This window comes from Myotis yumanensis, unplaced genomic scaffold (genome assembly GCF_028538775.1).
Source record: "Myotis yumanensis isolate MYYU_CA2020_CCGP unplaced genomic scaffold, mMyoYum1.0.hap1 SCAF_17, whole genome shotgun sequence".
Taxonomy (NCBI): domain Eukaryota; kingdom Metazoa; phylum Chordata; class Mammalia; order Chiroptera; family Vespertilionidae; genus Myotis; species Myotis yumanensis.
The window spans coordinates 2,263,102-2,285,325 of NW_027223768.1; the positions used below are offsets into that span (position 1 = coordinate 2,263,102).

At 53.3% G+C, this 22,224-nt stretch overlaps 1 protein-coding gene across 2 annotated transcripts in view; it reads right to left on the minus strand.

Moving 5' to 3' along the window:
• The window catches only part of FRRS1 (ferric chelate reductase 1), a 34,447-nt gene that overhangs the window by 8,917 nt on the left and 3,306 nt on the right, over window positions 1–22,224 (minus strand). Inside the window, exons 1-7 of one of the 2 annotated variants that reach the window (XM_070396382.1) lie at window positions 14,444–14,476; window positions 7,219–7,414; window positions 5,925–6,061; window positions 4,590–4,684; window positions 3,182–3,329; window positions 1,865–2,047; window positions 690–788 (exon numbers count right to left, since the gene is read on the minus strand). In XM_070396382.1, coding sequence (XP_070252483.1) covers window positions 690–788; window positions 1,865–2,047; window positions 3,182–3,329; window positions 4,590–4,684; window positions 5,925–6,061; window positions 7,219–7,414 — 858 coding nt within the window. In that variant the 5' untranslated portion in view covers window positions 14,444–14,476. Of the gene's footprint in view, window positions 1–689; window positions 789–1,864; window positions 2,048–3,181; window positions 3,330–4,589; window positions 4,685–5,924; window positions 6,062–7,218; window positions 7,415–14,443; window positions 14,477–22,224 lie in introns of those variants that run through there. The other variant, XM_070396383.1, reaches the window with a different exon arrangement.

Sequence of the window (22,224 nt, forward strand, 5' to 3'; positions counted from 1 at the left end):
CCCAGTCTGTCTTGATCTCACTTGGCAAAAATATTATTTTTGCTTTGAGTCAAAACCCCAAAATTCCTCTCCCCAGGAGAGAAGCTTTGGCAGACATAAAAACTCCATCTGGCCACTAACAATCAAAAACATTGAACAAACAATAGCAAGTAGCCCTAGCCGGTTTGGCACAGCATTTCACTGTGTGTATGGATATCAAATCATCGCGCCCGGCCAGCGTGGCTCAGCGGCTGAGCATCGGCCTAGGAACCAGGAGGTCACAGTTTGATTCTCGGTCGAGGGCACATGCCTGGGGTTGCCGGCTCGATCCCCAGTGTGGGGCATGCAGGAGGCAGCCAATCCATGATTCTCTCTCATCATTGATGTTTCTATCTCTCGCTCCCTCTCCCTTCCTCTCTCTCTCAAAAAAAATCAATCAAAACATTTTTTTAAAACACATCATGTTGCACACCTTAAAAACACATAAACTTTATTAAATATATATGTATATCTAGTAAAAAAAAAAATAAGGGAAAGTGCAGAAAAGCTTTCCCAGAGTGTTATGAGAGAGGAACCCTTCGGCGAGGCCCCTGCTCAGGCCCGACAAACTGCGGGTTCGAGGCCACCTTGCCACACAGACGTGCCGCTGTGAGCCGCGTGGCCGGAGGGCGGGCGGGCCAGGTAGAGGCTCCCAGAACTTTGACACCTACCCAGGAGTCCAGGGCCGGGTGGCTCCGCCCCGTCAGGTGGGCGGGTCGGATGCTCACGGTCTGGTCCTCATGAACACACAGGTAAGCGTCATCGTCGCCCTGGAGGATGATGGGAACGGAGAAGAGTCTAAAGGAAGTTCAACGCTGTGCTTTTAAGTCCTTAATCAAAATCAAATAGTATTTGGTCTTCTTAAATAATTGACTGGCAGCCTTCAACGGTACTATGGCTGTCCGATTTAGGAATCAATATGATTTTGTTATAATAGGAAAGCAATACAATTTCATTATTAAGAAAACAGGCTAAAATAGACTTGACATGTTTATATGCCCATAAACCCATCCCCAATTGAACACCACGGTTAATGCTTTCATATATATTCATCCAAATCTATTTATATTTATACCTATATCTTTCTCTCTCTCCAAATAGAAAAATACACAGTTTTGTTACTTGTTTTAATTTATCATGAATATTATTCTGGATACTTGTTTGTAAATATATATCTATGTCTTGAACGTTTTCATGACTGTAAATGTGCTATATTATATCGGTTTTGGGGAGGGGGGGTAGCTTTCTGTAATCAAATATTGCTAATATTGTACACATTCAACACCCAATAGATTAAGTGTTACGTATTGAGGCCACACCGTCTGAGCTCAGGGAGGCATTCTTTGCCGGTCTGATTCTCATGTGTCCTTTCATCTCTAATATTCTCTAAACTCAGGATCTCATTTCAATTACTACCAAAGGGCAGGTTGCATCTTCAAAGCACCCGGCATCATTTCACGGTACAAGCGAATCTTCTGGATTTCACGTTACTGTGCGTAGATTTGGTTCTTTCGCCTATTCTAAATTGCTCCCCCTCAACTACCTAGCAAGGTATTTTATGGGCCTTGGTCGCTAAGCTCCTTAAAGAAGACCCAAGAACAACCCGTTAATCTTGCATTCAACTCAGAATTAGCCCAGCTAAGATAAGAAATATGGAGTCTCCGTGAATGACACCAGGAATCGACAAACCACAGCACACAGGCCTCATTCAGCCTCAGCACCCGCCCTCCCTCCCCACCCCTCCCTCAAGTGCCATCATCTGACCTGGAACAAACAGCTGACCCGCCACTGCGAGGAGCTCACCCCGGGACTAATGTCACCCCACGGATTAGTGAGAGGTACCCACCATCCACCTGTCGTGGGAAAGCGCGAAGGACAGGTAGCCTTTGCTGGGGCCGCTCATCTCCACCGTCACCGAGTGGTCGTCCGGCGTGAAGGACAGGAAGAGGCAGGTGCCCTCTTTCGCTGGGTCGCAGGCCGAGGGGCTCCGCACACAGAACTTCTTGCTCCCACAGCCCGAGGCGCTGAACTGGGAAAATGAGGGGGCGGGGCTTCGTGATCAAAGCAGCGGTCATCCCCAAAGACAGAAGGGCCCCTCCTGGGGCTCAGGTCCCAACGGACCCCCTTTCAGAACAGGACCCAAATAAGGGGGCAGGAGACAGGCCCCAAATTAGAAATGACCCGGGCAGTCGTTTTCACGGTCATGAACTTTTCAGTGTAATTACTTTTAATTAACATTTGGAAGGCACAGTAGTTGGACTGTAATTGTGCTCGAGTATTAAAGTCCCTTTAATACACAAATAGTTCATGTTAATTATGTTCCCCAGGGAAGGCTCGGGGAAATTCTCGAAACTCCTCAGGGAGTGTTTAAGTCCACAGGGACAGTCTTGCCTGCAGGGTATCCTCCAGTTTCCAGAGGTGGAATTTAAAAATCAAACAAGCAAAACCTTTGCAAAATTTTGTATTTAGACCCTGGACTCTGCCTCTAGCATTTGGTTCAAATTTGATATTAAAATAATATAAGAGTCCTGGCCAGTGTTGCTCAATGGGTTGAGCATCGTCCCATGCACAGAGAAGTCACTGGTGCGATTCCTGGTCAGGGCACAGGCCCCAGTTGTGGGTTCATCCCCAGTAGAGGGCGTGCAGGAGGCAGCCGATACATGGTTCTCTCTCATTAATGTTTCTCTCTCCCTCTCTCCCTTCCTCTCTGAAATCAATAAAAATATATTTAAATATATATTTAAGAGCTCTACCACTACTTCAAGATTGTGCTCCACATTCCAAATTTTGTCTGAATAGAGCTTAAGCTTTAAGCTCCCACTCCATGTTTCATATTTGGTGGTGGAAAGAGAGAGAGGAGGGAGGGAGGGAGGGAGGGAGTTCGTTGCTGCTGCTTCCCCAGGTCTCAGAGGAACCGCATCCCGCTGGTAGGGACTGTGTCAGTGTGGTGACCGTGCTGGGAGGTGCAGGGCTACACTCCCCCCTCTAACCTGCAGCCCTAATGCTGCAGCGAGGACCTCCCTCGGGATCCTGCTGAGACCCGCCTGCTGCCACCACCGCTCTGGGCCGCTGCTTCTCCTCACAGGGCCCCGAGCACGGAACCCCAGCGCCCAAGGAGGTGCTCCCCTAGACTGCGTTTGGGGAACCACAGGAGGCGACTCACTGGTTTGGTGAGACGGGAGACTGCAGGCGAGGCTGGCGAAGGCACTGGTGTGGCTCTAGGTGTTGAAAAGGGCGGGGCCTTTGGCTGTGAAATGACAGGACTAGGAATCCTCACCCAGTAGCGTTTATACTTCTCCACGACAGTGGCCCTGAAACGCAGAACCGGGGCGTCAGCCAGAACCCCAACTGTGGCCCAGCAGGCAAATCAAAACTCCCAAGGGGTGAGAAGGAGTTCAGAAGGGACACGCGACTCAGGAGTGGCTACCAGACCTCTGATGGCTCTCTCCCTCCTCCTCCTTCACCTTCTCCTCCTCCTCCTCATCCTGCTCTTCCTCCCCCTCCTCCTCCTCCTCCTCTTTCTCCTCATCCTGCTCTTCCTCCCCCTCCTCCTCCTCCTCCTCCTCCTCTTCCTCCTCATCCTGCTCTTCCTCCTCATCCTGCTCCCCCCTTCCCCTCTTCTCTACTCTGACTTGTCATTGGGGGGCACGCTCCCAACGCCAGGCCAGAGACTAAACTGCACGATCCCCCCGACATGCCAAGACTGCACACCCTCATTCACCTCCCAGTGCTCGGTCAGAGGGCAGGGCAGCGGCCACCAGGGCGCCAGCTGTGCGGGGTGACAGCCCCGTCTTCACACGCCACACAACACGCAGGTGCGAGCCCTGTGACTGCGCACCGGGACCTGGTGCACGAGGTGGAGGGGAGGTCGGGGGGCACTTCTCCCCTGAAAGCCATGCCCCTCACACCACTCAGGAGCCATTCACGCTACAACATGATGACCTTCTGGGAGGTTCCAGGGACACGCGCTCTGACCACCTAACCTGCCATGTGTCCCGCTGCCCCACATGTCAGGGCTGGTGTGGGTTTTAAAGTCCCATCCCAAGTCTATCAAGCCTCAGCCCAGCTCCCTGAGGACTCGAGGATGGTTGAGGGCTCCTGTCAGCGTGAAGGCGGGCGATGCTGCATTCACACATCCAGTGTCTACTCCGTGCCTCTCCGGAGGCAGGCCCTGTGCCAGGTGCTCGGGAAAAACGAACACACCAGGCAGGCGTGGCTCAGTGGCTGAGCATCCATTTATGAACCAGGAGGTCACGGTTCAATTCCTGGTCAGGGCACAGGCCTGGGTTTCAGGCTCAATCCCCAGTGTGGGGCGTGCAGAAGGCAGCTGATCCATGATTCTCTCTCCTCATTGATGTTTCTGTCTCTCTCTCCCTCTGAAATCAATACAAATATACTTTAAAAAAAAAAAAAAAAAAAAAAAGACAGGAAGAAAGAAAAGAAGCCAAACAACTGCTTACATACGCAGGCGGTGCTATCGCCCCAGCAGCCCCCCCTGCAGGGAAAGTCCGCCAATAGAATGAGACAGACCATCGCTGTGGAATTACACCGGGGCAGGTCTCTGTACTCACAGGAACTGCACGTGGGTGGGGGCGTTGTCGGGGGCGTCCCAGTAGACTCTCACTTCTGTCTTCTTGTGCGCATTGGTGTGGCTCACCGCTGACCCCTGTGATGAATGGAAAAGAGCTCTCGGTCAGCCCCTGGCCGGCTCAGCAGGGCCGGAGCGGTCTCATTTGCAAAGGGACTTATTAGTGCGCGGCCTCAGCCTCTGGTAGAGACCGTCTTATTAGAATAGGGCCTCGCGTACCCAGTATATGCAGGTTGGCTGGGGAGACCAGACTAGCTCTGACTCTGTGAGTAAATCCCAGTCCTCGGAAATGCAAGAGCTAAGGAGAGCCCGGCCCAGGTGGCTCAGTGGTTGAGTGTTGACCTGTGAACCAGGAGGTCAAGGTTTGCTTCACAGTCAGGGTACATGCTCTGCTTTCAGGCTTGATTTCAGTGAGGGGCATGCAGGAGGCAGCCGATCCATGATTCTCTCTTATCATTGATGTTTCTATCTCTCTCCTTCCCTCTCTCTGAAATCTATAAAAACACATTTTTTTTTAAAAAAAAAGGAACTAGAGAGAGTTATGAATACTAGGTGCATTTTGCTTGCTATTTCATTTATACTATAAATGTATATTCCTTCCATTCATACATGCAACTAGTACACAGAAGACTCATCAAAAGGAAAAGTATTCCCGCCTCCAAATAGGTGGTGATTATATTTGCATAATTCCTTTCTCTCAATCTTACCTCCCTCTTCCTTCCACCTGGCAGATGCCCTGTGGCCCAGCATTAGGGTCGGGTCCTCCAAGCAGCTCCCTCTCCATCCCCTCGAGCTTGGGTGCGCCTCCCTAGCTATGCTTCCCCCGTCCCGCGGGTGCTTCTAACCTATGTCATCTCACTGTTCTACTCATGTGTCTGTCCTACATCCATGTCCTACCCATGTGCCATGTCACATGTCCGCACGCTTTACTCGTGTCCCCGGCTATGAGCTCTCCAAGACAGTTCCTGGGATAATAAATGTTTACTAAACAAATGAATGAATGACAAAAATTGAATTTCCATCCCTCTCTAGAACTCTATCTTCAACATTCACACCTTCCAAAATCAACACGCTAAGAGTCAATAGCACATGAAGTATTAGGAGTCATACACTCTTCAAGCTCTGCCCTGCCTTTCCTGATGCTCATGTGTGAAGTAGATTGCCAGCAGTAAAACGGGGGGGGGGGGGGGGCTGGGTCACTGGGCATCTGTTTAGATGTTTGCATTACGGGGGTGATGTCGTTTATCTTGCACACGCCACCCTGTGGTGACAAGGCCCGGGGAAACAGACAGAAATCAGTTTTAAACCAGCCACAAACCTGCTTCTCTCCACAAGTCAGAAGCTGGGACTCCTGGCTGTCAATCAGCGTGAAGGAGCCCACGGGAGCGCCGCTCGGGTCCTCAGCATCCCGGGCCTCGATGAGAAAGCCTTTAAACTCCGGCCCCGACACAGCAACTGCGGCAACAGAGAGACGGGGAAGAGGTCTGGCACCGCCCAGAGGGAACTGCTGGAGGAGGCGCGGCCGGGTTCCAACGGCTATAGGAGCCGAGGCCGGGTTCCTACGGCTATAGGAGGCATGCCCGGGTTCCAACAGCCGTCCACACACAGAGCTTCCCCAGGAGAGGCCACGGCAGCGACCGTCCCCTAGACACAGCTCCAGGCTCGGCTGCACGGGCCAGTCCCTGCGAGAGATGTTAACGGCCGTCCGCGGGGAGAGGTGGGCAATGGTCAGGCCCATGAGGCCAAACTAGTGTGGAAAAGGCTGGATGAGAGTAATACAGCTTCTTCACTGCGAACCCTTAGGCCCTTCACCGCCCTACCACGCAGCATGCAACGCTAAGAGGTCTGATATGTGCACATAAAGTGTGCTTTCCGAATACTCTTCTCGTCAGAGAGTGCTGGGAATAGTTGCAGGAAGTGGAGTTTGCAGAATGCTGTTCGAGATACACCTTTAGCCAGTCCACATTTTGCCAGAAGAATCAAGGCACTACTAGTATAAGAGATTACACTGTATCAAGAAAGAGAGCCCTAGCCGGTTTGGCTCTGTGGATAGAGAGTCAGCCTGCGGACTGAAGGGTCCAGGTTTGATTCCTGGTCAGGGCACAGGCCCGGGTTGCCGGCTTGATCCCCAGTAGGGGGTGTGCAGGAGGCGTCAGATCAATGATTCTCTCTCATCATTGATGTTCCTATCTCTCTCTCCCTCTCCCTTCCCCTCTGAAATCAATAAAAATATATTTAAAAACAAAAAAGAAAGAGAAAGATTCAATAAAAAGGAAAGAGAAAGATAAGGGTTTATGAAATCTCAAACCAAATCAAGTAAACTTTATTTTCCTTTTCTGTGGAGTGAATAGTATTGTTCATGACGACACATTGAACATGATAAACACACGTTTGGAAACCAGTCCTGAATGGGGAGCAGACATACTACGGAGGGCATAGAGCGTCTGCAGCAGCTAAACACAAAGGTGGGAGGCGTGGGGTGAAGACGATGGCATCTACCGAACAGGGGAGGGGTCCGCACTGGGACTGGGACTCCAACAGCGACAGCCCCTCAGCGTGCAGCGGGAGGGTGAACCTCGGCCTGTGAACGGGGACCCTCGCACGCGCAGTACCTTCGATCCGGTCTCCTGGCGTGAATGTCGTCCGGGCCACTGTCACGCTGTGGACGGGGTTGGGGAGCGGGGCGTGGCCGTGTCTGGGGACCATGTCCCCGCAGGACTCCGTCACTAAGCCGCTAGGATAACCCGCCACCAGGCCGAGGCGCAGCAGCAGCAGCAGGGCCCCCGCGATGTGTCCGGGAACTGCCATCTGCACAGGAAGATGAAACTGAGATGAACGATAGAAGCTTCCACACGCGGGACAGGGGAGCCAGAGAGCCACTTGCTTTCAGCCGTCAGCTCCCCGAATCCTCCACGACGGGCCACAGAGGAAGACGGTGGGTGGCGTCTCCACGGGCTGGACCCCAGCTCCACCTCTTACGCGGTGAGGCTCGGAACGAAGCCCCCGAAAGCCTGCACGGCCTCACGGCTTCCTGCCCCCGCACCGCGACAGGACGAAGACAGCTGGGAGTCTGACCGCGAATGACTGGGGAAGGACCAACTCGTCCAATAAAACCAGAGGCTTTATTCCGCGTCACCTAGAGAGCTTAGCGAGCTCACAGGAGCTGCTGCTGGATGCAAATGCGTCCCCTGAACGCATCTGGCCCTTTCTCCGACCCCCTGAGCTAATCATGATGGCACGGAGGGCGGGCGGGATTTAATTTGCAATCTTGGAAAGTGACGGCAATAGACCACCCATTGCAAGAGGCAATCTTTCTGTTCCCTGCGGCCCAGAGGCCTCGGATTAGGAAGCACCATTGTCAGCTCAGGTCTTTCTCCTGCATCCAGGTGAGGCCCTCCGGCCATCGGCCTCACAGGCACCACCGGCCTCACAGGGACCACCGGCCTCACAGGGACCACCGACCTCACAGGGACCATCGGCCTCACAGGGACCACCGGCCTCACAGGCACCACCAACCTCACAGGCACCACCGACCTCACAGGCACCACCGGCCCCACAGGGACCATCAGCCTCACAGGGACCACCGGCCCCACAGGGACCATCGGCCTCACAGGCACCACCGGCCTCACAGGCACCACCGACCTCACAGGCACCACCGGCCTCACAGGCACCACCGGCCCCACAGGGACCATCGGCCTGACCAGCACTGGCTCCTCCAGCCCTCCTCTCTGTGCGCATCTAACCCAAACCCGCAAACCATCCCGGGCTGGGGATGAACAGGCGGGGACAGGTTACCTGGTGGTGAGTAAAGGCAGCGTGTGGGCAGGCTGCTGATGGGAAGAGCCTACAAAGCAGCTCATTCTCCATAAAAATAGGGTTTCCGCGAGGCCAGCATGGCTCAGGGGTTGAGCATCGACCCATGAACCAGGAGGTCACGGTTCAATTCCCGGTCAGGGCACATGCCCGTGTTTCGGGCTCCATCCCCAGTGGGGGGCGTGCAGGAGGCAGCCAAGAACTGCGAGGGCCCTGAGAGGGTTTCCTACTCAAGCACAGATCTCAGGCCCCTTTGCTGGGGGCAGAGCTGCCTTTAGGACCAGGTCACAGTTACTTGAGAAGAACCGAGTCATGGCTTTCTCCAGGTGGCCTTGGCCCAGCCACCACAAAACTAAAGGCAGGACGGGCCACGCGCCTAGAGAATGACCCCGAGGGCGGGGTCGGTCCCGTCTCACAGACAGTCATTGGGCGCTGACTTCTGTGGGTGGCGTGGCAGCGAGGCTGGGCCTCTCCTCTCTGCTGTGCACGAAGGAGCTGAATACCATCCGGGAGGTCACGGGACCCCTGGCTCGGTTTCCTCATTTGCGGAACCCCACCCGTGAGCCGGAATAAACGCAGGGCCACCTCCCACCGCCCAGGATGATTCCAGAGGGCGCGGTGGACACGCAGGCTGGGAGTCGTGAGAGGGAAAAGCAGAAGTCGGGAAGGGAAGTGACTCAGAGGCGCCCACCTGCCAGTCACTAGGAAAATAGGAAATGTCCTAGCTGGTGTGGCGCAGTGGATAGAGCATCGGCCTGTGGACTGAAGGGTCTCGGGTTCAATTCCAGTCAAGGGCACATGCCCGGGTTGCGGGCTCAATCCCAGTAGGGGTGTGCAGGAGGCAGCCGATCCATGATTCTCTCATCATTGATGTTTCTTTCTCTCTCTCTCTCTCTCTCTCTCTCTCTCCCTCTCCCTTCCTCTCTGAAATAATTTTTTTTTTTAATTTACTTAACAAAAAGAATGCCCTGACTGATTTGGTTCAGTGGATAGAGCATCAGCCTGCAGACTGAAAGGTCCCAGGTTCGATTCCAGTCAAGGGCATGTGCCTTGGTTGTGGGCACATCCCTAGTGGGGAGTGTGCAGGAGGCAGCTGGTCGATGTTTCTCTCTCATCGATGTTTCTAACTCTCTATCCCTCTCCCTTCCTCTCTGTAAAAAATCAATAAAATATATATTTTTTTTAAAAAAGAAATAAAATATGACAAACAAGGTCAACGAGGGAATAAACAGGAGCGAGTCCCTGGCTCCGGGTTGGGCGCCACCGCCCAGGGGGAGGCGCTGTTTCCATGTCCGTGGCCTGTGACGCTTCCGGGATGATTGCAGGACACTCTTCCTTCAAAGGACACATTCACCGCATCGGCCAACCTGGGCCCCGGGACCACGCAGGGGAGAGGGCAGGGGGTTATTCGTGGGAGCGTGTGCGCTAAGCCCTGGACTGTGTGGAGAGAGCGGTGAGCGAGAGGCCGCCTCCCAGCCAGCAGGACCACCTTCGCGGCAGAGGAGAGGGCCGGGCCGGGCATGGGCGCTGCAGCGCGCAGACTGTTAGGGTGAGACCTGCTCTAACTCACCTTCCTGTTCGTTCTGTTCGGGGCAGAAAGAGAATATCGGGGACCAGCTCCGATGATCAGAACTGTGAGTCCTGCTCTGTTAACCTGATGGTTCTGTTCGATTAGAGCAGCGGTTCTCAACCTGTGACCCCTCTGGGGGTCAAACAACCCTTTCACAGGGGTCGCCTAAGACCATCGGAAAACACATATATAATTACATATTGGTTTTGTGATTAATCACTATGCTTTAATTATGTTCAATTTGTAACAATGAAAATCCATCCTGCATATCAGATATTTACATGACGATTCATAACAGTAGCCAAATTACAGTGATGAAGTAGCAACGAAAATAATTTTATGGTTGGGGGTCACCACAACATGAGGAACTGTATTAAAGGGTCGCGGCATTCGGAAGGTTGAGAACCACTGGATTAGAGAAAGCACATCCTCGCCTGCTGGGAGCTGTGCGCCCTGGGACAGGGGAGCTCAGGTCGGAATGTGGTCCATCCTCCGGAGAACTGCCTGTCATCATGGAAAGATTGACAATCTCGAGGCCGAAATGATCTAGTCCCGGAGGCACCTGCTATGTTCAACCCCCAGCCCCTATGGCCTGCCATCTGGTCCGGGGTGCCCAGAGGCGCCCGCCCTCCTGTGCCCTCCCCCGCCCCCACCCCGCCCCCAGCCCGCATGACTAGTAACCTGTGATTATCCCGAGTCTACTTTCCCACGCCTGTAATCCCTACTTCCCCACATCATCTTTGTCCTTTTACCCAATGTAAGCAGCTGGCTTATGGGGGGTTGACAGGCAGCCCAGACGCCTCGGTTGTCCGGCTACATTTCCACTCGACATCACTGCTCCCTCCCCGGGGAGATAGGCAAGTCCCGAGAGGAGCAGCATTGCACGATGGAGCAATGTGAGTGGGGGCATGACTGTGACAAAGGCTGCCGTGTGCATGAGCCTAATTCAGAAGGCCCAGCCACTCTCCGAGTCTGGGAGGCCAGGCAGAGAGCTTGCTCGGGAACCAGAGCTCCTGAAGAACCAGGGTCAATTCCTAACTGTGTTTTAGTTCAACGTCTACAAACACTAGGTTGTCGGTAAATCGTAGCCGCCGGTATCTACCACCCCTGCTGCCTTCCTGGCCCCGGCAGGTGCCCACTTCTGACACTATTGTGGTGAGAGAGCTGGAATGCTCACCTGCTCCTGTTAACGTAAAAAACCCATTGAAACTGTAAAGAATGTTTGTGAGTTTATTTGAGCCAAACTGTCGACATATGCCGGGAAGCAGAACCTCAACGAACTGAGATAATGCTCCGGAGAATGAGGGGGTTACATTTGGATTTATACATTTGCAAACAAAGGAGGGACATAGGTGGGTTACATGAAATTCATTGGTGATAGACTAGAGAGGCGGGAGAAAGGAAGGCAGAGCGGGGGTGGGAAACCCCTGGGATTGGATAAGAAGTAAAATGATGGACACATGCTTAGATGGGTGCAGGGACAATTAACATGATAATGAAGGAATCTGTGGCATCTGTCCTGGCGCCCAGCACATTAGGCTGTGCCCCAGGGGCTCCAGAAAAAAGGGAAGTTACAAGTTACCCAGACATTTCAAGGGTGTGTTGTCATAGATGCAAAAAGACAGATAGGCTCAGTTAAGGTAAAGGTTGACCTTGTCAGTGAAGATACCGGCCTAGGACGTAACTGCCCACCATCACTGCTTTAGTTAAAGTTTAATTTCAGACCATCCTTGTGGTGTCTTTAGGTCTCTGAGTTTGCAAGACCGCCATGCAGGCCTCCCCTGAGCTTGTCAGGTCAGCCTGTGGCCCCTTCCGTCCACACTCCTTCCATCCTCGTCTCCTGTGCGAAGCCTCCCAAAATAGTCCAGACCCTTGCTTCCCGCTTCCCCGGCAATTTAACTCGCACGTCCTACAAACCCCCAAATCCAGGATTAATTGACCTTGAGAGCTGAATCTCACACTGCAGGGAAACTGAAAAATAGGCCAAGTATTTCCACTTCCCCAGACGACGACGATGTCTCAGGCTCCGTTCTCACAGCGGGAAGCACGGGGAAGACGATTTTAAGAAATTAACCACTGAATGGGTCCGGGTGGGAAAATGATTTCCTCCCACCCTTCTAGGTTCTTCCAGCTGCACTGACAACCAGGTTAACCCCAGGCGGGTCAGCAGGAGGAAGACAGGTGCCGGCCGAGACCCAGAGCCCGAGTGCGGGGCCAGTTCGGGGGAAGCCATCACCTTCACTGCCAGCCTCAGCTGGAGGCAAAAGGAGAGCTTCCCTGAGCCGTCTGTTGTCTTCCTGCAGCTACACTAACTGACCGGAATGTCAGGGCGACCCCCTCTTCCCACCCCTCAGGGCACACGCTCCCGCCAGAGGCACCAGCCCACGGGACCCCTCACTGTTTTCCCGTCCCCTGCAGACCCGTGGACGCACCGGGGCCACGCTACCCGACCAGCTCAGAGGCCTGAAGCCACCACAGAGGGTGGCCTGAATGGGAACTTGCTGAGTACACGCAGTTGGTGGTGGTGGGCACGTCCTGGGCTAGAATCTTCTCGGCAAAGTCAGCCTCTACCTCGACTGAGCCTGCCTGTGTCTGGCATCCGGGGGAGCATTCCTGTGGAAAGTCAGGCTCAATGCCCCTTTCCAGAAGCCTCGGGGCAGCCTGTGGGCGGGCACAGAGCCTGGAATCCTCTCCTTGTTATTGTTATCGGTTAGTTGTTGGCTTTTAACTCCCCTGTTCCCACTTCACCTTTTACCCCATCCCAGAGGCCTCCCCGCGTTGCTTTCTCTGCCTCTCTAATCCATCCCCGATGGAGCTCACCCAACCCACTTCCGTCTCCGCCTTTGATGTAATGTATGAAACAAGGAGAGGGACTGCCGTTCTCCGGAGCATGACCCCAACCCATTCAGCTTTCTGCTTCCCCGCAATGGTCAGTTTGGCTCAGATAAACTCGTAAGAATTCTTCACAGGTTTGGACGTTTCTTAGGGCGACCATTTAAAATGCCATCAGCTACTGCGCCCTGAGAGCGAACAGTGTGGCCCTGGAAGTCACAGGCCTGGGCCGAGCCCAGCGGTCACCGAGGGACCTCGGGCAAGTGACCTAAGCTCACCGGGCCTTCGCTCTCTCGTTCTGAGAGACGGTGGGAGCCACATCCAGGGCTTCCGTGAAGATTGCAGAGCCTCTGTGAACCCTCCGCACAGTGCCCGCCGCAAAGCAGGTCCCCATTAAAGATGGACCTGCGCCTTCGGTGTGGCTCAGTGGACAGAGCGCCGCCTGCGGACCAGAGGGCCCCGGGTTCGATTCCGGTCAAGGGCACATCCCTCGGTTGCAGGCTTCTCCCTGACTGGGCCCTGGTCAGGCCGCGTGCAGGAGGCCACCAATCAATGTGTGTCTCCCATATCAATGTTCCTCTCTATCTTTCCCTCCCCCTCTCCCTAAAAATCAATGGAAACACACCCTCGGGTGAGGATTAACAACAAGAAGATGGACTGAAATCTCGCCCGACTCCACCACCTGCGGGACCACTCTCTTTCAGAGCCTCCACCCACTCCCTTGTTGCTAATGAAAAACCCATCTCGTTTTCCTGCCACAACCGGGGATGCGCCTTTGGGCCAATTCCTGGAGGCGGCCACCCTGTCCTGGTGGATCTCGGTCACAGAAGCCAGCAGCCCCCGTGGAACAGCGCCGGTGGCGACCTGGTAGGACTCATCCCTTCACACAAAACCGTCCTGAAAGGCTGGCTCGTGATGTCAACAAACCAACAGGCCAGGCCTCGTCCCCGCCCTGCCCACCCCAGGCAGCTCCCTCTGCTCCACCTTTTAATTCCGAGGAAAAAGATCTCTGAACTGAAGATACTAGCTTAGTGAAGCAACACTCCTGACAACTCATTTACAAACGGAAACACCCCCAGTGCCCCTGGGGCAGCATGGCAAGATGCAAAAAAAAAAAAGGGAAAAAAATTAAGGGCAGAGATCACAGCTTGTCTCTGGGAACATCTAAGGCCGCACCGGGCGGGGGTAGGGGTGGGGGTGGGGGGAGCTAAAATCCCTACCTTAAAAGGCACTTTAAAATAAACAAGTGAGGCCCTAAGTCACCTTCACACAGGTGACTATGTCATTCGGAGCGAATATAAAAGGGAGTTCCCGCAGTTTAAAAGTTAAACCATGAAACACGTGGGTGAACAGTCCCTGCCTGTCAGGCTCCCACACAGCTCCGCTCTCAGCCTTCCCGGGGGACGAAAGCTCACAAGTCAAAGTCACCGGACCGGTCAGCCCCGCCGGGCGGTGGGCGCTCGGACCTCCAGACCGGCTCCGGGAGGCCGTTTGCTCACGGAGCGCCCTCCCCTGCTCCCCCCACCCCGCCCCGGCCAGTGCTGTCACCTGGCCGAGTTCAACTTTTACAACCGTTTCCACGCTTTGCAAAGAGCTGGGAGAAGCGGAGAAGACACCCTTACCTTGGGACGGAGGCAGGCGCCGGCCAGCTTCCGGCTCTGCTACAACTGGGATCGCGTTTCAGCCGGTGGGAGGGGCCCGAGGATCCCCATGAAGGCGGGGAACTTCCCAAACCCAAGCCCAAGCCCAAGCCCAGCTGCAGAACTCGACCTGCAAGATGGGATCCTTGAGGGCGCGGGGTCTGAGCTGCACATTCTGTTTCACACCAAGGATTTTTTTCTTTTTTTGCCCACTGGTCATTGTTTTTCTGAGAGAATCGGGTTTTGTCTTTAGCTACAAAAGCATGTGAAAACAGGGTATAGGATGCGAAGGCAAACGAAAGAACCTATTTGCCATTAGGTAGGGTTAGCCAGATTCAGCAAATTAAAATATAAGGCACCTGATTAAATTCGAATTTCAGATAACCAATCATTCCTCAGTGTCAGTGTTGTCTTACGCAATATTGGCTGCAAGTTATATTTTTTAAAGGGATCCGTTGCTTTTCTGAAATTCGAATGTACCCTGGCAGCCCTGTCATCCAGGAAATAACAGTGAATAGCAAACTCTCCCATTCACTTCAAAAGACACAAGAGAGTCGGACTGCAGAGAACTGAAACTTGAACGTGTGAACGACGCAGAGCAAAAGAATGATTTTACTTTGGATAATGTGCCCTGAAGTTGAAGAGTGCTGTTGCTTTTTAAGCCTTGATTCTTGTTTTTTACAAGATTCTTTGGAGAGAAAAACAAAAAATGGGGCTGGGAAGGGAAGATGCATGTGACACAGACGCCCGGCCTCACACTGTGACTAACACACACGCGCAGACGGGAGGCACGGCCGGGCCTGTGAGCTCTGTAAACTCTAAAGGATCCTAAGAGGAGATTCAGAGGGGGGAGCGCGCCACTGCGTTCATCTCTCTCCTTAGAACTAGTCCCCACTAACCAGAGCCCCTCGGCCCCTGCAGGGTGAGCGGAGGCTGGTTTCCACGGCTCCCAGTGGCTCCCAGTGGCTCCCAGTGGCTCCCAGTGGGAGAGGAGAGCAGAAGTCAGGTGACCCCAGAGCCCCTGCTGCCCCTCGGGCCACGGCGCCTGCAGCTAGAGCAGACGCTGTCCAGGAGGAGCCCCACTGAGTGACACTGTGTGAGCCAAAAGCGGAGGAGAAAGAGCCATGAAGCAACAGCTCTCACTGTGATCGCAGTCTCTCTCCCTAAGCAGCACCACTCGGGAAGGAAAGCGTTAATGGTGAGGCTTAGCACCGCCCCAAACCACCCTCTCCGGCTTATCACTCCCCGAAAGGCCCGCTCTAGTCCCCTATCACGGCCTCCCAGCCACTGGCCGGCTGTCAAGAGGAAGCCAAACTGACTGCGATGTTCTGATGTTCCGTGGAGCCTGGGCCCTGAGAAGTGGGCCCGCCGGCCTCCCCCGGTCAGGCCTCCACATCAGTCCTCACCGTGGGGTCTCAGGACCACTCTGCGACCGTAAAAATCACCGTGACCCGGCTGGTGTGGCTCAGTGGGTCGGCCTATGGACCAGGAGGTCACAGTTGGATTCTGGGTCAGGGCGCATGCTGGTTGTGAGCTCGATCCCCAGTAGCGGGCATGCAGGAGGCAGCCGATCCATGATTCTCTCATCATTGGTGTTGCTCTCTCTCTCCCTCTCCCTTCCTCTCTGACATCAACAAAAATAAAAAGGCTGTGGCAGCCAAGAGGACACCTTGCCGCCTGCACAGAGAAGACAGGGTGCTGCCCAGCGGACGGAGGAGAACACATCGTAGACAGAAAAAAGGGGCGACAAACACCACTTGTTTCACAGAATGTGTGGGGCAGCACCGTGGGCTCCAAGGAGGAATGATGACCCCAGAAGCCCAGGGAGCCCCCCGGACACGGTTCCCCCTTCAACCCGCCCAGGGAAACGGGAACGGGCTGTGGCTGCCCGCAGCGCCCCAGGTGAAGGCAGGAGCAGGCCTTTCCCACAAGCCTCCGCTGCAGGGAACCTGCGGGCAAACACGGAGCTGAGCTCCTGCTGAGGCATCGAGAGCAAACCAGGCGAGCAAGCCCGACTCCACCTGGGATATGCGAGCTGAACCGTGTGGGCAGAGCAAGGGGCCCAGAAACGGGGCGCGGGCGGGGGGCAGTGGGCCAGCGAGTCTGAGAGTCTGACGGATGAGTCTGGATGGAGCCCAGAGCCCGGGGGACTTTTCATGCGAGACGGGGCTGGCCTGGGCAAGTCAGGGCCTCCTGATGGGTAAAAGGCCAGGAGCTCCACACACCCCTCAGGCTTCCCAGACGCCCAGGCAATGCCCAGCTGTCACCTCCCACCTCCGGGGGCACAGCTGCCCCAGGCCCCACCCACACTCAGGTGGAGGGGCCACCGGAGGCAGGGATCCCCGGAGACAGAGGTCACTGGGGGCCATTTCTGAGTCTCTCTGCCTCAAACTGACTTATGGAAACCAAGCCACCGGGGGTCCGCGGGTGGCCCTCGCGCTGCCTGAACAGAGGGCCGCGTAGGAGGGAGGCAGGCGTGTTTGACAGCGAAGCCCCTGTGAGTCTGAAAGCCCAGGGACCTGGAGGGACTAGCAGGCAGCCTGGGCCAGACCAGCCTGGCCAGGAAGCCCAGGTTTGGAGTCAGTAACTGCGACCGTCCACAGGGGGGCAGTAGCTGCCGGGAAACTGAGTAAGACCAGCTGAGGGCCAGGTATCTTCCCACCTGGCCACCCAGGCTGTTTTCTGTCTGATTATTGGAAGGAGAGGGGGTGATTGGTATCTTTTTACCCACCACCTCCAGCACGACCCACACAGCTCACTGGGTCCCTCCCGCCGCTCCTAGGGCAGCAGCGAGGTCTTAGGGAGGGGAAGGCGGCCTGAAACGGGTACTGGGGAGACCCTCCTTAGCAGATGCAGTTCCGGGGCTACCTTACATTAAAACAGGCTTTACACCTGCTCTGGGGAAGAGCCAGGTGGTTCAGAGTTGACACGAATGGGGGACTCCCAGGGGGAGAGAAGGTATCAAATATAAGGGGTATGTCGTGTCTACAAACAAGATACTAAGGAGGAAGGCTTGGTGCCATGTACACGCCTACACCACACTCACATTTTTACATACACGCTGCACAGCAGCTCAGCGTTAGCGTGACCAGTCGGAGCAGGCAGATCTGACTTGGACGAAACAGGACAAAACCCTGTGGATCAGAATGCGCCAGGGAAGGTTGTGTTACCAGGGAAGCTTGATTACCTGTGCCAGGTATAAACTCAGAAATATTTTTTTAAAAAATATATATTTTTTTATTCAGAGAGGAAGGGATCGGGAGAGATAGAAACATCAAATGATGAGAGAGAATCATGGATCAGCTGCCTCCTGCACGCCCCACACTGGGGATCGAGCCCACAACCCAGGTAAGTGCCCTGACCGGGAATCAAACCGTGACCTCCTGGTTCAGAGGTCGATGCTCCATCACTGAGCCACACCGGCCGGGCACCTCACCTGGATTCTTGTGATGTGCCCCTCGCTACTCTCCCTGCTCACAACTTTGCCCTCCTGCAGACCGTTGTCCACCAAGCAGCCACAGTGACACTGTGGTCATTCTGTTCTGAAGCCCCAGGCGGGGCCTCATGACACCCAGAGTAAAGCCAAGTCCTTCGAATCGTCTACAAAACTCTATGCCAGTGATGGTGAACCTATGACAAGTGTGTCAGAGGTGACATGCGAACTCATTTTTTTGGTTGATTTTTCTTTGTTAAATGGCATTTAAATATATAAAATAAATATCAAAAATATAAGTCTTTGTTTTACTATGGTTGCAAATATCAAAAAATTTCTATATGTGACACAGACCAGAGTTAAGTTAGGGTTTTTCAAAATGCTGGCACGCCGAGCTCAAAAGGTTCGCCATCACTGAGTCTATGCAGTCAGGCCTCTTCCCTCCCTGACCTTCTCTCCTACTCGGCTCCGGCCACGTGGACTGTTCAGACTTTGTACTGACCAGCGATGTGAGTACACAGGGTGCTGGACAAATAAGAGGGGGGCTCTGCGGGGGGCGGACCAGAGCTGCTCCCAACAGAGGCCTGCACACTCCCGGTCCTACAGCTCCCAGGGCCGTGACCCCACCCCAGGCGCTAAACTCCAGCCTTGGGGATGTTCTCTAACACTGGGGTTTGAAGGGTTCACAACTGGGAGTGAGTGGGCCAACACCTGCTCTCCACACCCTCCGCCGCCTCGCCATTGGCCACAGCTGCCTGCTGACATATGCCAACAGGCCAGTTAAAAATAGGCAGGGACACCCTCAAAGCAGTCGGTGATGGTACAGCCGGTCAGGTCAGTTGGCTCCAAACGTCTTTGCTTGTGAACCCTTAAAAGAAACTGGAAATGCTATGTATCCTTCATGAATTTTCTGAGTTGACAACCTACTATTTTTTAATATGTCTACAAAAGTCTTTATCCATGGGTTAATATTACTGTAGTGCTAGTCTGAGTCAGGGTTTAGCTAGGCCTGTTTTTCATTTATATTTATGACACTAAAATACCTTGTTCTTTTTTATATATAAAATATATTTTTATTGTTTTCAGATAGGAAGGGAGAGGGAGAGAGAGAGAGAAACATCAATGATGAGAGAAAATCATTGATCGGCTGCCTCCTGCATGCCTCCTACTAGGGATCGAGCCTGCAACCTAGGCATGGGCCCTTGACCGAAATCGAACCCGGGACCCTTCAGTCTGCAGACCGACGCTCTATCCACTGAGACACACTGGCTGGGGCTAACCCTTGTTCTTATACATCAGTAGATGACAATGAAAGTGTTGTTAGCAAACCTTAAAATATACTAAGTTCGGGCACAACCTGAGAGAGAAGGAAAATCGTGGGAACGTGAAGTCATTGGAAGCAAAAGGAAAATGCTTCAAGGATGGAGGGGTGGAGGAGGTCAGATCCACTGAGGGAGTGAGCCAGGTGAGGAGACAGCACCCTGAGCGCCACTGGCACCCTCAGCCGGGGCCATGGGGACAGAGCGATGCCTCGCCACGGGAAGCAGTTGTGGCCTCCGGGGGCGGTTTGGCAATGCCTGAAGCCATTGTCGGGTGTCGCAGCTGGTTGCAGTCCTTACCAGATGCCACAGAGTGGACAGGAGAGGAAGGGAGGGGAGGGTACTCTCAACAGTATTATTGAGCAAACACCACGGGATCCTAGCTGGGCAAGGAGGGATATGAATAAGGCAGACGAGAGCTGAGAAGAAACCGCACACGTGAACAAACATACCGAGAACTTTTTATCCAAGGCAAGATGGGAGCACGGCCAGTGACTTCCATCCGTGTGACAAATATGCAAGCAAAGGCATGAACTGTCCCAGAGCAGGGAGTGCAGAACAAAGCTTTGATTATCATCAATGACTGTGTGATATGGACCCCTCTGTGGAGGCCAACTGAGGCTCACCCAAGCTCAGGGAGAATTTTACAATGTATATTGTTAAGGTTAAAACATGGGCTTTACTGCCTTGGCCAGTGTCGCTCAGTGGGTTGAGCAGCATCCCATGCACCAAAAGGTTGCTGGGTCAATTCCCGGTCAGGGCACATGCCTGCATTGCTCAGTGTTACACTCTCATGTTGCTATTTTCTCTCTCCCTCTCCCTTCCTCTCTCTCTAGAAATCAATAAAAAAAAATCTTTAAAAAAAAGGCTTTATTGAGGGAACTCAAGGGGTCAGCAACAAGAACACTCACAGGCCCTTTGACTTTCATTTTCCCATAATAAAGCATGCAGGAGCCCTCGCCGGTTTGGCTCGGTGGATAGAGCGCTGGCTTGCAGATTAAAGGGTCCCAGATTCCATTCTGGTCAAGGACAGGTACCTCAGTTGCAGGCTCAATCCCCGGCCCCAGTCGGGGTGCATGCTGGAGACAACCAATCGATGTGTCTCTCTCGCCCTGATGTTTCTCTCTCTTCCCTTCCCTTCCACTCTCTCTAAAAATCAATGGGAAATATCCCCAGGTGAGGATTAACGAAAGAAGAAGAAGTATGCGGGAGCCTGGGCCATCTGATGGACACTCAGTCCGATACTCCAGGGAAGGGACCCACCCCAGGTTACTCTCCTTCCTTAGAGGGAGAGCATGAGGGCACCCTAGTAGGAGAGGTGAGCAGACACGTGAATGGTAGGCAGTCGGAAGGCACGCTGTTAATTCAGGGGCCGTGACTGTGAACACTGGCTGGCCAGCCCCTGAGGACAGCGACCATAGAAAGCCGTAGTTCCTGCAAGAGGGGCGATAGCGCCAGCAGTCTGAGAGGAGGCTGAGTTCAAGTGTGGCTTCTCCCACGACAGAGGAGTGATTCCTGGTTCCCAATGGCTCGCTGGTCCGTGGCTTCTTGTGCCATGAAAGTCAATTAATAACACTTAGAACAGCTCGTTGTAATGTGTTTCAACAGACTCCGCTCGCTGCGTTTCTTCATCATCCTGTGTGATCTCAAGAGAAAAGGAAGAAACCGAGGATATGGTTTCAATGGTTTCAAAGGGAAGAGGCGTCTTATGAAAGAAACCAGAGTGTTGTTGGCACCGACCAACTAACAAGGTGTCCTGTACCTCACAGAGGATATTTCTAAATGCAACTTCTGACACAGACGCAAAAGCAGCACAGACATAAATCCCTAAGTTTCAGAATGGCACCGTGTTCCAGGAGGGTCTTTTCCTTAAGGTGGAAAAAAATAGAAAACAAAGAGAACAGAGAAGAGAAAATGTCCGGGAAAGATTTCCCCGTGATGGGCTTAGGGTTCTAGAATGAGGTCACACAAGACACGGAGCCACTGCTGGAGAGAGGAGGCCCGGAGTCCTACACGTTGTGAAAAGCCAAACAAGACAAAGAGTTGAACGTGGCAGAGAAAGCTACCAAGGAGCCCTTTTGGCTTTTTAAAAAAGATGTTTTTATTGATTTTTAGAGAGAGAGGAAGGGAGAAGGAGAGATAGAAACATCGATGAGAGAGAACATCAGTCAGCTGCCTCCTGTACGCCCCCTACTGGGGATCGAGCCTGCAACCCAAGTGACCTGCGACCTCCTGGCGCATGAGATGATGCTCAACCAACTGAGCCGCCGGGGTTTTATTTTAACTGGTAAACGTACTCCAAAGCTACCTAAACATGTGCAATATTGAACTTAATCACCTTTCTGAGAGAATTCAACAATGGATGCTATCTGTATCTACCACCTGTGGCCCAACTCCAGCCCCAAGAGTAGAGATGCTGTCATTTGACTAAAAGTATTGTAATCAGCCCTGGCTGGTGTGGGTCAGTGGATAGAGCATCAGCCTGCGGTCTGAAGGGTCCTGGGTTGGATTCTCGGTCAGGGCACAGGCCTGGGTTCCGTGCTTGATCCCCAGTGTGGGGCGTGTAGGAGGCAGCTGATCAATGATTCTCTCTCATCATTGATGTTTCTCTCTCTCTCTCCCTTCCTCTCTGAAATCAATAAAAAATATACTTAATAAAATAAATACAAGTATTGTAATGAAGGCTATTGTTACCATATTTCGCCCAATCAGATCGACTCTTCACCTAGTGACGCCCACCTGGATGAGACCCCAGGCCATCTCTGAAATGATCCTGTTTTATTCTCCAAAAAACTAGTTGTATGGCCACATCTGTTCCCTTCGTCTCTGTGCAATCCTCTAACCACTGAGCAACACCGGCCAGGGCAGCCTCACTTTTTTTTTTAAATGTAACTTTACAATGTTTGAATCTCTACATAAATTTTTTCTGGTAACACATTTTTAAGAAAAAGAAAAGAAAATGAACGCGTATCGGTATTTTTCTCTGTAACCAAAGAAGTACTCATTGGCCT